This window comes from Terrapene carolina, unplaced genomic scaffold (genome assembly GCF_002925995.2).
Source record: "Terrapene carolina triunguis isolate 2854851 unplaced genomic scaffold, T_m_triunguis-2.0 Scaffold746, whole genome shotgun sequence".
NCBI lineage: Eukaryota > Metazoa > Chordata > Testudines > Emydidae > Terrapene > Terrapene triunguis.
The window spans coordinates 1,235,817-1,251,653 of NW_020665097.1; the positions used below are offsets into that span (position 1 = coordinate 1,235,817).

Consider the following 15,837-nt stretch of genomic DNA (forward strand, 5'->3'; position numbering starts at 1 on the left):
AGCATGGAAGCTGGTGACGCTGCATAGATGGTGGATTCTATGTGCCTATGAGCTCCAAAGCATGCTAGTAACAACCAGCACAGAGACCTCCTCTGAAGTGTCCGATGCTGTTAATCAGGGGAGCTGCAAGGCTTAGCTGACCCACTGGGTGGGAAAGGTTGGGTGGTGGGGTGGGATGCTGGGTGGGGCAGGGCAGGCCGGACAGAGTGAGGTGGAAAGTGGGGAAGGCTGACTGGGCGGGGTGGGAGGGAAGGCTGGCTGAGGGTGTCAAACTAGGGCTGGCTGGCAAGGAAGGCTGTGTGAGGAAGGCGGGGACGGCAGCAGCAGCAGGTGCTGGGTGGGGAAGAGGGGGGGCGGGCACTGGGTGGCAAATGGGGGGGTGTCGGTTGGGGGAGGCTGGGCTGGGGAAAGCAGGTGCTGGGTGGGAAAAGTTGGGGCGGTGGGCTGGGAGGGGTGAAGGCTAGGCTGGGATTGGCAGATGCTGGGCTGGCGGGGTGGGGGAAGGCCATGGGCGACGGGCACTTTGCTTGGCCTTTACACACAGCATCTGTCTGTCCAGCCCTGTTATCAGGGCATGGCCTCGCTTGCTAATCAGTCTTCAGAGGCTGTTGCTGCAGTGCAAAGGCAATCAACAGCTGGATTAACCCGACTGCTTCTGCCCCAGGCCTCAGTGGGCACCCTGAATGAGAGCCGGAGGAGGGACCCTCGCGTCCTGAGCAAAGCTCCCTGCCAAGGGGTCCTCCCCAGGCAGCCTTTCCTTCTGCGCCAGAGCTTTGGAGTGAGAGGAGATGGCTGCCCTGGCAGGAATCTGGGTCCCATTGATCCAACACCCTTTGTCCCTTGGGAGGCTAGTAACAGCATCACGGGCTAGTCTGTGAGCCTGTGTGGGATAGAGGGCGGCTGCTGTTCATTGATCCCTCACCCTAGTGATCTGTAGCCTCTTCCTGGCCGATAAGGGGGCTACAGTGTGAGGGCACTGCTGGGCCTGGAGCCTGAGCTTTGGTGACCTGCAATCGACTGCCATGCCAGTGTTACTGTAAAACTGGGACTCTGATTTGAACCCTGCTTCACGCTGTCATCTTGGGACCGGAGCTTTGCCACCTGGCGTTCGCCTGATGGTGGTGAGTGGTTTTATTTCAATGTTTGAGCAAAATCGGTGCAGCTGTTTGAGTCCCACAAGGTGGGTCCCTATGCTGTGATGTGGAGAATAAACTCTGGAGGTGGGGCAAGGGCTCTGCCACTGGGGCAGCGGGGGCCTGCTCTCCAGGCCAGTTCTCTAAAGTCAGTCTTTGTATCTTAAGAACATAAGAATGGCCACGCTGGGTCAGCACAATGGTCCATCCTGCCTTCTGACAGTGGCCGGTGCCAGGTGCTTCAGAGGGAATGAACAGAACAGGGCAATTACTGAGTGATCCATCCCATCGTCTAGTCCCAGCTTCTGGCAGTTAGAGGCTTAGGACACCCGGGGTTGCCTCCCTGACCATCTTGGCTAATAGCCATTGGTGGGCCTATTCTCCATGAACCCTTGGTGCTGCTTGTGCTCAGCAAGGCTTTGATTCTGCCTCCCTGAGCTCAGTGGGAGCTGTGTGACTGATTCAAAGGGCACAGGGGCCAGCCCTAGGCCCCCTTCTCATGGTCGCTGTGCTGCTCCTACCTGCATGAGGCATGTGGCTAATTGGAAAAAGCCAGCTAGAAACCTTACTGATTGTAGCACAGCAACTGCTGCAGCCTCCGGGGCTTGGCAAGTCCAACTCCTCCACCGAGATTTCCCTGTGATGAACTGCAGGCAGCAAATTCTGTGTGCGGTGGGAAGGGCTTGCTCTGTCGCTGGCTGGGGTGGAGCCCACCAGCATTGTGCTGCAGTTGGATGGTGGGGGGCCTTGACAGATGGAGCTGGCGATGTGCTGGCTGCGAGCACTCATCCTAAACCAAGTCCAGGCAGATCTAAATGAATGTAGCACCTGGGTTGCCGTATCTGTGCTCTGGAGATATTCCCATTACCAAGCACTCTGTAGGATCTGACACGGTGACATTCACTGATGAGAGTCCAAGCGAACCTGTAACCTTGGTGGCGAAGATTGGGGGGGCTTGCCCACAGGTCTCACAGGACTGGGGCAGGGTATTGACCAGACTCTGTGGTTGGTACCATGCACCACCTCCCTGTGATGGCCCCGCATTAGCCCTGCTCATGTGCTGCACAGAAAGGGGGATGGGTTGATGGAACACTCAGAGCTCACCGCATGTCCATCGTTGAGGCATTTCCTGGGCCGCGGTTAGGACCAAACCACAAATGAGGGTGGGGGTGAACCAGACAGTGAGTTGCCAGTGGGGGAGAGGCTGGAGGGAGAAATGGGGCCAGGACGGTAGTGGAAGCAAAGGTGCAGGGTCCAGGAGCTGCCAGAGATGGCAGGCTGAGATGGGACCCCCAGAGCAGGGCCTGCAGCACAGGGGCATTGCCCAACTGGAGCAGGGGGTGGGGAGCCCTGATATGGCAAGAGGGATGCAGAGATGCTGGCATGGCTGCAGCTCTGTAAGTGTGCGGCTCTCTGCCTTGCCCACAGCTGACCCTGCCCAAGGAGCAAAACTCCTGGGTGAGACCCTAGGGCCGTGGGGGTGAAGGGTATGCCTGCAGCAGGAGCTACCAGCTCATGACTGGTAAGGGTGGGCTGGCCACAGGCAGTGCCTTGTGGGGTGAGGGGGTGGAAAGCTGGAGGAAACCCAGAGGCATAGGGGTAACTGAGTGCAGTCCCTGGAGAAATGCTCCCCAATGCTGGGAGCCCAGACCCGGGGAGCGTGTGTGGAGGAGGAGGGGATAGAACTTGCTGAGACCTGGGACTGCTGGGTTGAGCAAAGGAAGCGACTCTTTGGGTGGAATGGGGTGGTTTGACGGCAAGGGAGGTGCAGGGCTGTAACCCCTCTGGGCAGGGAGTGAGCGGGGGAGTTGGGTCTCTGCAGGCACCCGCTGTTCTGTCCTGCCTCTGCAGCTCTCGGTATAACCTGGGGGCTGCTGTTAGCGGGGTCCTGACCCTTCCCCCCGCCCATGCAGCCGCTGTGCTCTGCGAGTCCGCTAGCGCTGGAGGCCAGGGCAGGGAGGAGGGCAGCTGGTAGCTAACCGCATGGGGCCTCCTTCCTGCAGCTCTGTGCTAAATGCTGTGGCTGGCAGGAACTGTCCGGGAAACAGCAGAGAGGAGCAGGGGGGCGGGGAATTAGACCGCAGTGACGTCCCCGGCGCTCTGCTGCATGGGCTGGGCGCAGCCCGCTCTAACCCGGGAGCGGCTCGCAGGGGAGGCTTTCCAAGCCGCTGGCTCTGCAGCCCATCACCGAGCCTGGGGCACCGGGATACGGGTATTGTCCCCATGGCTGAGGGGTCTGCACTCTGCACAGTGCCCCCGCAGTGCAGCCCAGAGCCTTGAGGAAGTGCCTTGGGGTGAACTGTCTTGCACAATCTCCTGCGAGCGGAAGGGGGTGAGGCGCTCACAGGAGTCCATTCACACAGCTTTAGTTACCCAGGTTCAAAACATGACCTACGCCTGGGCTCCTTCTCCCACAGCTTGCACACCAACCAGCCCCTGCTCCTCAGCACTGGCTGCCAGACACATTGCTGGGCACTATCCTGAAATGCTGTGTCAATCCCTGGGACGGAGGAGGGGCTAAATTGGATTTCCCCAGTGGGCCCAGAGTTCAAGCTCCTTTCTCACCCTGAACAGTAGCTGGCCTGAGCACACCTGTCCAGCGTTAGAACCAGGTTAATCCTGGGTGAACGGCCCTCACTAGGGGCAGGGCCGGTGCAAGGAAGTTTCGCACCCTAGGCGAAACTTCCATCTTGCGCCCCCCAGCCCTGCGGCAGCTCCCCGCCTCCCCCCCGGGGGGCCCCCCCCCCCCCAGCTCACCTCTGCCTCCTCCCCGAGCACGCCACCCCCGCTCTAATTCTCCTCCCCTCCCAGGCTTGCGGTCCCAAACAGCTGATTGGCGCCACAAGTCTGGCAGGCAGGAGAAGTGGAGCGGCCGCTGCGCTGGGAGAGGGAGTCTGAGCCGCACATGTCAGCACGCCGCCGGCAGCCCAGCCCAGGAACGCTGTAAAAAAAAAATTGGGGGCACCGCTTTTTGGCGCCCCCAAATCTTGGCGCCCTAGGCAACCGCCTAGTTTGCCTTAATGGTAGCACCGGCCCTGACTAGGGGACTGGTGCGGGCCCTGGCCCTCCAACAGCCTCTCCCATGTGCTCCCTGGCCAGCCAGGGCTCTATTAGCATCCCCTTCCCCTGAGACTACAGAACTCTGCCTTGGCTGGCTAAGGTTAAGCTGTCCCTGTGTATTGCTGCTTTGCCTGGCCTGCCCGTGTGTCGAAGCTGCAGCAAGCATGTTCCCGGTGAGGTCCTGGTGTGCAGCGAGAACGTCCTGCTGGAGCCATTTCAGCCCAGGATCTGCGCCCGCACTGGGTGCTGGGGCAGGACAGCATTGGCAGGAGAGGTTGCAGGGGCACCACTGGCTATTGCTGGTCTGATGGAAGCCAACACAGCATGGGGAGAATGTTACTAACAAGGGTGGGGAAGGGGGTTGTCCCTGCTGGAGGGAATGAGTGAGTCTCTCTTATTACCCCCTCCTCTGTAGGGGCTGGCACCCCTCTTGGACATCCTTCCTCATCTGCCCCAGGCAACACACTGCCTCGGTGGCCTTAACTGGCCTCTCCCTTCCTGCGTCTATCTACACAACAGCTAGGAGGTTGCTCCCTAGCCAGGTAGACAGAGGCACAGTTCTACTCAAGCTAGTGTGCTAACAATAGCAGTGTGGCCCCAGTGTGCGGGTGGCCACCAGAGTACAATCCCACTCACCCTCGGGGAACATACTCAGGTGGGAGTCAACCGTCTGCCGTGGCCCCGCTGCTATTGGAAGCAGGCTAACTCATGTGTACCAGTCTGCCCATGCTGGGAAGCAGCCCTTGGTCTCAGTACAGGCCTGACCCCGAGTGCCCAGCCCTGTCCTGAGCTGGAAATTGCCCACTTCCACAGTGTGAACTGGGACTCTGTCCTCCACACCCCGCACGCTGCACTGGCTGGCAGGGGGCTTTGGGTCTGAGTCATGTTGCCTGTGTCTGGTGATAGACAAGGAGGTGACTTGGAGGGCAGGTGCAGAGGGCCCATCTGCCCTGGAATGGGGCAGGGACACCACTGGCTTAGGAGGTGAGTGGGCAGGGTCTGGACTCTGCCTGGGACTTTTCTCCTTGGCAGATGGTCAAGCAGCAACACTCCTTCCCCCAGCAGTGGAGCTAGCACTGGTGGGGAGCCGCACAGGACCAGCTGCTCCCCAGGTATGTCTGCAGTTCAGGTCAGGGACAGTAGGCTGAGAATCAGGGAGGGAAGGGCCAGCCCCATGTTGCCCCATGACCTGTGCTCCCAGCCAGGAACCAGCAGGAAGTAACACACTGGCTGGGAGAGTGCTGTCTTGGGGAGGTCGGGGGGGGGGGGGGCAATGGGGCCCTCTGTGAGGGAGGGAAACTATTGGGAGGGTGAGTAAGGAGATCTATGGTGCTAGGGGGTCATGGGAGCTGTGCATGGTCGACCCTGGCTTCCCCCAAAGGGCACAGCATAAACGTCTCTGCTTGTTCTCAGGCACCTTTCTGGGACAGGCCTGGGACCGGGGCCAGCAGCAGACATGGGGCAGAGTGAGTCTGAGCCTCAGGATGAGCAGGAGGTAGGTGCTGTCCAGTTCCTTGCTGGGGCCCCTGGCAGTTTGTCCTCTGCAGCCTGGCAGTCACTGGAGTGAGTGAGTTCCCAGCCTCTCAACCCCATCGTTCCACCCCTGCCACCCATGTTCAGAGAGCTCCCCCTGCTGGTGTTGTCCACTGACTGGACAAGGACCTGAAGAGACCCTCCCCACCAGTACCATTTCCTGGGCGCTGGGGACACTTCCCTAGTGCAGGGCACCTTGGCTGGCATCCCAGTCAGAGTCCACCCCAGGGCCCCCACTTGCCCCAGCAGGATGCCCCTCCCCTCTGACTTGGGAATGTTAAATCCAGCATCCAGGTCACGTTCCAGCTTCACAAATCCCCCATCTCCCATGGGAACCTTCTTCCCAGATGAGGTACTGGGTTTGGCAGAAGCCTCTCCAGAGCCCAGCGGCCTTCTGGGATGTGTTTGGGTAGGTGTGGCCTGCTGGGGCCTGCCCACGGCACAGTGTCCCAGGATTGCTGGAGACTTGCCCTCCACTTCAATGTCCTTTCTACTTCTGCACTGTTATGTGCCCCTTGAACAGCTGCCAGCCTCACTCCAGAGGTGGCTGCATTTCAGTGGTGGGCCAGTGGTCACTGCACACTCAGCAAAGCGTGTTGGGATGGAAGGTGCTATGGACAGACCCTTATGCCCAGATGTAGGGTGGAGCAGCTGTAGGGCTGGACCCGTGAGCTTTGATGGCAGCATCAGCCTGCCTGCTGGCGCTGAGGCTCTCTCTGCATCTCTCTCCACACAGGATGCAGCGCTCACAGCCGTGCTGCCCAACCTTAAGCTCTTTGTGGAAGATCAGCTCCAGACCAGCATGGTGAGGAGGGGCGTCTGGAGGGTTGTGCCTGTGGTGTGGGGCCAGGTGTGGTGTCTCCTGGAGGGATTGTGTTCCTGGGGGATATGGAGCAGTGTAGTGGTCTCTCCCGTGGGCAGTGGAAGTGCTGGCCCGCTGGCATAGCCCACGGTCCCCGGCCCACGGTCCCCGGCCCAAGGCAGCCCAGCTCCTGGTGGGATGGGAGGCTCTGGTACTTGCCCAGGAATGCACTGGCACTTTTGGGGCTCAGCCATCCCTGGGCGAGTCTTGGCTGGTGAGTGGAGGGGCTGGGAAAGACACTGTCCTTGGGCGGGGGGAGGGGCTGGGAAAGAATTTCCCCCTGGTTTGAGCTGTGGGGAGCCTGCTGGCTTCCAATTCCTCTAGTGCTGTGTGTGGCTGCCCTCCCCCCGCCCCCATTGGTCCCTCCGACAGCAGGGGTGGGGTGTGTGGCAGGTGGGAGTAGTTACTAGCTGAAGGGTAGGCTGGGAGAGGCCAGTGTTTTTCCCAGGAATTGAAATTGTGGGGGTGTTTGATTTTACAGGGGGGGAGGTCAGGGCCAATGAGCGGTGAGACCATGAGGGTGAAGGTGGGCTGTATGGCACCATAGTAAAAACTGAAAAATGTTTCGTGACCATTTTATTAGATTTAACTCATGTTTTAAAATCATCACACAAATTAAAGTTGGCTACTCAAGCCTTCCATGAAGCACTACATCTACATCCTTCTTGGTTTCTTGTTATAATTTTGCACAACTCCGTTAATGAACTTCTAGAATGCAATGCATTCATCTTCGGTGGCTTTTTGTGTGTCCACTACTTCCATTCCTTCAATTGATATCCTCATTAGTTCATTCACATGATCAGGCAGAAGACGACTTCTTTCAGAACTCAAAATTCTATTCAATGATGAAAAAGAACACTCAACTGTAGCTGTTGTGACTGGGAGTAGCAAGAGATGAATTCCTACTTCTTTCATCCCAGGAAACATAGCATAAAGATCGGGTTGAGCCACTAGTGATGATAAAAAAGAAGTTGAAGTCAAATCTTCATTCATTCGTCGCGTATGATATTCCACTCTGTGTTCAAATTCTCTATTCTGTCCTGAGCACATGGCAGCCCCCTTGCTGGTAGTGCCTCACTTCACTCAACTGTCAGTGTTTTATAGGACAGGGATCTGTAAAAGCTACGTAGAGGGTGAGTAGAATCTAGAAGTCGCTGTTGTAGATTTTTAAGAATCAAGTCTATGTACTTTTTCAGTTGTCTTAACAAACACTTCTTGTCCTCTTCACTTAAGGATTCAATATAAATGCCTTCATTAGTCAACTTCTGGACTGAAGTCTTTGCTTCTTCCAGTACTTTTTCTATGGATAGCTCTCTGATTGATCCAAATGTAGCTTCTATTGCTGGACAAAGATCTATTACTGTTGTAGCAGATGCCTGGATGGCATTGTTTAATGACCCAAGTGATTTCAGCGGTAGACTTACAAGAGAGAGAATGGCAATAGTCTTCTCTGAACGTAGTAGCAAAAGTAATCCACCAGCCTCACTACTTAGATCCATCCCATCTTGGTAGATACTTTCCAAAGCCAGTAATAACAGCTGGAGTAATTTTAAGACAAGAGCCAAAGATCAGTCATGAGAAAGCCAGCGGGTTTTCCCAGGTTGGACTAATTTGAACTTCAGTCCCAGTGTATCTTCTCTATTTTCCAAGATATTCAGTCTTTTTGGACTCTTGCTGAAAAAAGGATATAATGAAGACATTAAATTTATAGCTTTTTTTAATGTCTTTTGAAGAGTCTGCAGCTCATACTAGCGCTAGTTGGAGTAAATGTAAATGCAGTGTGTATAGGAGAGATTAGGGTTACACTTTTCTCTGAGCAAAGCTTGTACTCCACCATGTCTTCCAGTGAAGTTTGCAGCTCCATCAAATGCACAAGCAGCCATCTGTTTGGGGTCCAAATGACAAGCATTTTACTCTTCTAAGATGTAGGTTGTCACAGATGCAGCTGATGTGTCTTCTATAGCTTGAACATCTAGAAATGCATTTACTGGCCTACCACTGACATCAAGATAACATATGACTTAATACTTGATGCCCATTTGCATCGGTGCATTCATCAGCCATGTATGCAAATTTTTGAATGTGGTAAGAGAGTTCTTCACTTTTTCAACTGTTGAGTCTTTCACTGTTACACCTCATGCTTCTAGCCAGTCAGTTGAGTTGAGATAGTGAGCATTTGCTGGTCTTGTTCGGAACCAGTGTTCAACTTCAGGATGACAATGCACTTAATATTGGCCTCCAGTTTGTAGTGCGTGATATCTCTTGCTTAAATAGAAAGTATGATGTGTCTCCAGCATTCTTAATAGCCTCATTAACACTCACCGGTGTTGTCCTTGGTCAGTGGAGACTCAGAGTTCAGAGGTGCTTTCACGTGAGTTCACCTTCCACGTGGGGGGCAAGAAGGCACCTTGCTCGTTCCTCCAGCTGCTCACTGTTCGCTCTGGCCACTGTTGTTCATTGTGCCTCCGTTCACTCCCTTGCTCTGTTGCCAATGGCCCTGCGCTGTCACCTTCTGCTGCCACCTGCCACTGTGACCTCTGTGAGTTGGTCTCTTGAGGTTCCACCAGCTCTTAGTGATTTCAGCTGAGCTCTCAGTGGTGGAACCTCGCTGCTAGTGCAGTCTGGGCCCGTCTCTTCCACAGAAACACTGTCCCACAGCAGGTCTAAGCACTTAGACCTGATTATCGGTGATTTCAGCTGTAGTGGTCACTTAACAAAACAAAAGACTATCTATGGAGCCTAATCAGCTCTGTCTTTAAACAGTGGAGGGGGCAGGTCAAATAGTACTTGTGACTCAGGCAGACCATCAAGCAGAACACCTGTCCCCACCCTCTCTCTTGATGCCCTCAATCAGCACAGGCTAAGTACAGTTCTACTGCCCTTTACTCATATAATAAGAATAGCAACATTTCATTACCTCCCCGCATTCAAATGATTTGTAACCCAACCCCAGCCAAAATCTATCACTTGGGCTAGGTCTACACTATGGGGGGAGGGGGGGGTGTCGACCTAAGATACGCAACTTCAGCTACGCGAATAGCTTAGCTGAAGTTGCGTATTTTACGTCGACTTACCTGGCTGTGAGGACGGCGGCGAGTCGACCGCTGCCGCTCCCCCGTCGACTCCGCTTCCGCCTCTCGCTGCGGTGGAGTTCCGGAGTCGATGGCAGAGCGATCGGGGATCGATTTTATCGCGTCTACACTCGATGCGATAAATCGATCCCCGATAGATCGATCGCTACCCGCCGATCCGGCGGGTAGTGAAGACGTGCCCTCAGGCAACACAGCTCTGTGTGCTGGATACTTAGGTAGATTAGGCGTGAATATAAATACAATCTGATCCTGAAGCCTTTCCCCCCAGCTCATCACTAGCTGTCAGGGAGAGCTCATTTAGACTTTGCTTAAAAATCATAATTTAAAATTATTAGGTTGGCCAACATCACCAAAATAAATGCACTGACATTGTCATAAAAAACAACAGCTGTATAAGGGAGCTAGTCTATGTTCATACTTTTCAAATCGACTAGACATTTTCAGATACACGTATTTTATGATATACTTTATATGCTTTTAAAGTGTGTATTAATGTTTCCATTTCAATTCAAATTTCCAAACAATCACTAAATGAACAACACGGCATGTAACTAGTTCACAAAACTGGGGGGTGGGGGGGTGTTGGGGAAATTCAGGGGGGGTGTAGGGAAATCCCTGTGAGGAGCTCTCCCTACTCGCCCAAGACCTGGCCTGGGGCAGCATTGCTGATGGAGCAGCCAGCCCAGCTACTGTACAGCCCCTGGCACCCTGCAGTGCAGCCCCTCTCCCTGTGATGTGGCCCATGCAGTCGCAGCCTGTGCAGGTCAGGTGCTTGGCTTGTGGTGCTGCACTATATGGTGGGACCGGCTGTTACTGATTCACACAGTCTGTGCTGTGCTGCACCCTTTGCATAGCCTTCTGGGGGTGACCCCTGTAATGCATCAGATCCCAGGGGTCACATTGACTCAGCAGGGCAAGCCACACAGCCTCAGCACCTCTGAGTCTGGGCCTCTGGGCTCCAGCCTCCCCTGCTGCTCACAGTGAGCTCATGTTTGGGGACGTTTTCCCTGTCAGGGATTGCTGCATCAGCCAATACCTGCAGTGACACTGTGCGACCTTTCCAGAGAGGGGGTAGTTACTAATCACCTGGAATATGGTGTTGGGGACCCTTAGGTTAGCATGTGACAGGTGAGCATGGGACAGTTTGTCTTGGTGGGAACCAGGGCTGTGCCATGTCCTGATCCTTTGAGCTCCATCCTCGTGTTCTCCCCGTTTGAAGTCTCTGCTCCCAGAAGAACCCTGCAGCTATCTGTTTCCCCACCCTCCCTTGGTCTCCAGCCAGGCTGTTTGCCCATGTCCAGTCTGCCTCGGCTTAACTGTGAACGGCCCAGTCCTTGGGCTCTGTTGTCTCTTTGGGATCCTCCACCACAGGGGCAGGTGTGACGAAATGGGAATTTTTTGTAATATTTTTGAGTCCTGCCTGCCTCAGTTTCCCCTATATTTTGCATGGCTACCCAGTGGGGGAAAAGGATTGTTTGCTCTCAGGGCAGACTGAGAGACATGACATGGAGGGGGAAGTAGGGGTGTGTGTGTGTGTTCTCACTGTCTGAGCAGACTGAAGTGGTCATTAGAAAGGACTGGCTGAGGCCAACTCATATCAATGGAAAACCCCGGTCACCAGCACATTGACAACTGGCAACCAGTGCCCCACCACCTCTCAGAGGGAAGCTGAGCAGAGACCCTGGCTCGAGACCAAAGGACTGGGTGGTGGGAGCTGGGGGGAAAAGAGTGCTCTTCTGGAAGAGGCTTGGAGCTCTCACTGCTTGGCCTAAGGAAGGGAGTCAGAGACAGCTGGCAGGCCATTGCTCTGGGCTGACGGGATCTGCCTGTGCTTTAACGCTTATGGTGACCCGAGCACTTCCCATGCTGGGTTCCAGCTGCCTAATAAGCCCGCCTGTGTGAGTGTCTCTGGTGCATTGGTCCCTGCGGAGTGGACTCTACCAGGAATCTCTCAGTTGGATTCGCTGAGCAGAGCTCATAGGGTGAAGCTGGAGTGCTGATGCCGCTGCAGCAGTTCAGCCTCAGGAGGCGGTGAGGCTATGTGGCCTGCAGAGGCAGAGGTGACACGTGGCGAGGAAGCACGCCATACGGCCTTGTGGGCTGCAGCACGGCTTCACAGTCACTCACGGTGCCTTCTTCAGTGCAATGCAGGGTAACTTGCCAGCTCCTTGCCCGCCCCTCCCCAACCTGCCTTGGCCAGTCCTGCCTGGCCTTTGGCTGCAGGATCCCAGCCCCCAACGCTGTATTCCTGGCTCCGGGATGGACTCTGTGAGGTTGGACAAGGCAACTGGGCCCAGGTCTGAGGGCTGCAGGTGCAGCCCCTGCACACACATGTGCCCACACAGCTGCAGGAGGTTAAATGCCAAGGCTTCCCCCTCTCCTCTCTCTGATGGGGATCCCCACTTCGCTCCCAGTGGGTGCTGCGGCTTGTGAAGCGCTTAGAGCCCCTCAGAGCCATACTGCTGGAGCAGGGCAAGCTGCTTGAGGGAGATGCACCCTGGAAGCCAGACTCGGAGACCATCCCCGCTGCCCTGAGCCCTCCCGGGTTTCTGTCAGGCAGAGGTGACGCCTTTCTGTTGCTCGGGTCGGGGCACAAAGTAAAGGTTCCGGTGTGAACCCTGGTAGAAATGAGGGAGGGGGGGCACATGACTGCATGTGCCCCCCCCCCGCTATGTCCCCTGGGGATCTCCACATCAAAGGGGTTCCTCCAAGAGAGTGGTCCAAAGCTGGGGGCCTAGCACTGATCCTGTGGCTCCCTGACAGTAGGATTGGTTCAGTTCATGTGAATGATGCTGGTCTCCAGGCAGGTGGCTTATTGAGTCAGACACTTTGTGCCTTCCCTTTCCCACTCACTGAATAGCAGGACAAAGCCCACAGGGAAACTGAGGCATACACTGCTCATAAAAATATTGCCTGAATTTCCACCTCCACACAACTGCTCCACAGGGCGAGGGCTACTCTTGCCTGCCCCGGTCAGTCCCCCAGAGCGTGGCTGGTGCTGCCTTGGACCCACCCACGGCCTGTCTGGAAGCCTGGTCTGGAACATGCCTCTTCCCATAGGTGCTGGGTGTCATGATTGGCGTTGGTGTTTCCATGTTGCTCATCGCCACCTTGATCCTGGTGCTGGTCCGCAGGCTGCGCCTCAAGAGTAAGTGCCCATCCCTGCAGGAAGCAAATCTGATCCCTTTCGCAGCCATGGCTCTGGCATGCTGCTGCCCATCAGGATGTCTTGGGCTTAGTGTCTGCAGGCCTGTGTAGGCAGTGAGACCGTAATAGCTAGAGCAGGGGGCTGAAAACCAGGACTCCTGGGTTCTCTCCTACTGAGTCACTGCCTGGGCAAGTCCCTTCACGGCCCTGTGCCTCAGTTTCCCTACATACAAAGGGATTGTGAGGGGTATCCAGGGACTGGTTGGGAAGGGCATAAAGCTCCTGGGGTTCTTTGGGGGCAGCCCAGCTTCCAGGGGCTGGAGTGGGGGGGTGGGGGCAGGCAGAACTCTGCCATCTGTACCCCCAAGGCCTCTGCACCACTCCCTGGACTGGGGGGTGGCTGCAATGAGGAGCGCAAGCAGGGAGTCAGATTGGTGGGGAAGGGGACAGGCTCCAACCCTTGCTGCGGTGGGGCCCCGGGTTCCCTGCACTGGTAACCTTTCATGTCTCCCTCTTTCTCTCTCAGAGGTTCAGGCTCAGGAGACACCCAAGTATCGATTCCGCAAGCGGGACAAAGTGCTGTTCTACGGGCGCAAGATCATGCGCAAGGTATGGGGCTGGGGCAGAGAACCATGCACTGGCCCAGGCTGGGGAGTCCGTGGGTGCTGGCAGTGAAAGCGTTGATGGCTCTGCCAGCTCCAGTGTAGTGCTCTAATCCCTGTCCCCTCCCTGCCCAGAAGCCTGGCTGTAGCCCAGCTGAAGTGTTGTCAGATGCTACCGGTGTGGTGCTCTGCTTTCTCCTATGTTGATATCACGCGGCTGCGTGCGTGTGTTCCCTCTGTGTGCTGCCCCAGCTCTGCAGATAGCTGACACAGCAAACCCGACGAGAACCCCCAATAACCACAGAGTCTAGTAAGATGCAAAGTCACGTCGAGTAGGTTTATTGCAACCTCTGACACAATTGCAGTTCCCCGTAGATTACTTAGTCTACCGGGCATACTACTAATAGATGCCTCTTGGCAATGGACCCGGCTCAGTCAGTGGCGGGACTTTCCACTGCCCCCTCGGCCGGACAAAGACACCACCCCAGGGATACATTCTTATACACAGGTACAAACAAGTTACACATCACTCCTGACGTATTGAGGTGCAACCCCTCTACGTAGCAAGGTGCCGCCTCTCACCTTGTACAGATTGGTTCGATCAAAACAACTTTATTCATCATTTTACCCTTTTGTCCCTGTCATTGGGATGGGTCGGCCTGTTCCATGTTATCTGTGGAATGCTCCAGTATAGTGTGTTCTGTACTTTAACTTTGCTGGGGGAATATATATTTATGCAACATTAGCCCTTTTCCTGCCAGCTTCTGTGAGCAGGGCCTGCCTCTGGCTCACAGCTTAACTTTGCTTTATGTTAGCAAAGTCTTGACCATTACTTTAGTTCAGGCCTTAGGCCTCATACCAGGCCTCTGATACCAAGGTTTATATCTCAGGGCCTCCTCTTACTACAGCTCCCATGGCACCGCCCCCAACCCATGCTCCTCTCCTCCCGCTGCAGCTGAGGAGTAAGAGCTCTGGCAGGTGAATCATTGCAGGTGGGCCTGGTCTCTGGCATCCCTGTCACAGAGCCACAGAGTCTGGCCTATGCTCCTCCTGTAGCCAGTCCCTTGGGAGTGACCCCTTCAGTGTGATGGGTCCCAAGGACCACACAGTTACACAGGGTAGGCGCAAAACTTGGTCTTTGGGCACCAGCCCTGCCTGTCTCTCTGCAGCAAATCTGGGGGAGGCCTGTGCTGTGCCCTTTGGGGCACCATGCTCAGTGAAGAGCGTCAGTGACACCAGGTAGCCTGTTCAAGCCAAGGGGACAGTTTTATTACCCAGTTGGCACACAGGCTCCGAGAGATCCTAGCTTGGCACAGAGAAGAAAAAGTGAAGAGCGAGTTCAGGCTGACCAGCGCCAGGCCTCCCTTGAGCCAAGCTGTTCCTTTGTCTGCCCCAGGTCATCTCTGTGTCTCTGGGGACACGTCTGCATTGCAATGAAAAACCCACAGCTGCGAGGCTGGGCCCGGGCCAATTGACTTGGGCTCACAGGGCTAAAAATCACAGTGTATGGAGCCTGGGTTCTGAAACCCCACGATGGGAGAGGGCCCCAGAGCATAAACCCCAGCCCGAAACATCTACACTGCAATTTTTAGCCCCACAGCTTGAGTCAGCTGACCTGGGTCAGCTGGGGTTGGGCCATAGGTCTTTTATTGCAGTGTAGACATAGGCTCTCCCCCCAGCCACCTGGTTTTGTTCTCCGGACCCAGCCACGCTGTGCTCACCTGCCTCGGAACCAGGTGTCTGTCTCCGGGCACTGAGGATCTGCTGCTCAGATATGTTGATTCCAGCCCAGAAAGTCCTAGCAACTCTGTTCAGATCCCTGGCCAGCTCTCCCATGGCCTAGGGAGAGAATGAATTCTTTGCCCCTGGGGGTAGTTGTGCCAGGGTGCTAGGTGCAGAATGATGCAGACAGCTCATAAACACCTTACAGAGCTTTGTCACACTAAGCAACAGCAGTGGGGTTAGCAGACAGGGCAGGGTGTGTGGCTGTCTGCCCTGGCAGCCAGGAGCCTGCTGGGGCAGGCTCGCAGGAACCCAGCATGCGAGGCCCCCAGGAACCTGCCCTGAGGGGACAGTCTGGCTGGTGACAGGGACCCATCCAGGCCCATGCTCCAAGGGTGGGGAGAGTGTTTCTAAAGCACTAACATCCCCAACCTCTGCCAGCCCCTCTTCTCCCTGCTCCCCCCACCCACTTGGCCCTGCCTGGGGGTGAAGGGGGGGCAGCGCTGGCCCAGATGCAGGGGCGGGGGGTTCATGAGTCAGTTTGGGATGCAGGGGCGGGTCTCTTGGTACTGGTTATCTCTTCAGGAAGCAGTGAGGGGGAGCTGGGGCAGAGCTGGGGAGGAGGTGAACTCCAGCTGGGAGCAGTGGCGGGAGATGGGTTCCTGTGCGGGGCATGCTGCAGCCCA

General features: G+C 55.8%; 1 protein-coding gene across 1 annotated transcript in view; it reads left to right on the plus strand.

Moving 5' to 3' along the window:
- Positions 1-15,837, plus strand: part of LOC112119317 (neuropathy target esterase-like) — a 28,739-nt gene that overhangs the window by 8,206 nt on the left and 4,696 nt on the right. Inside the window, exons 2-5 of the mRNA XM_029913614.1 lie at positions 5,607-5,688; positions 6,463-6,531; positions 12,741-12,828; positions 13,354-13,436. Of these exons, the coding sequence (XP_029769474.1) occupies positions 5,650-5,688; positions 6,463-6,531; positions 12,741-12,828; positions 13,354-13,436 (279 nt within the window). The 5' untranslated portion in view covers positions 5,607-5,649. The remainder of the gene's footprint in view (positions 1-5,606; positions 5,689-6,462; positions 6,532-12,740; positions 12,829-13,353; positions 13,437-15,837) is intronic.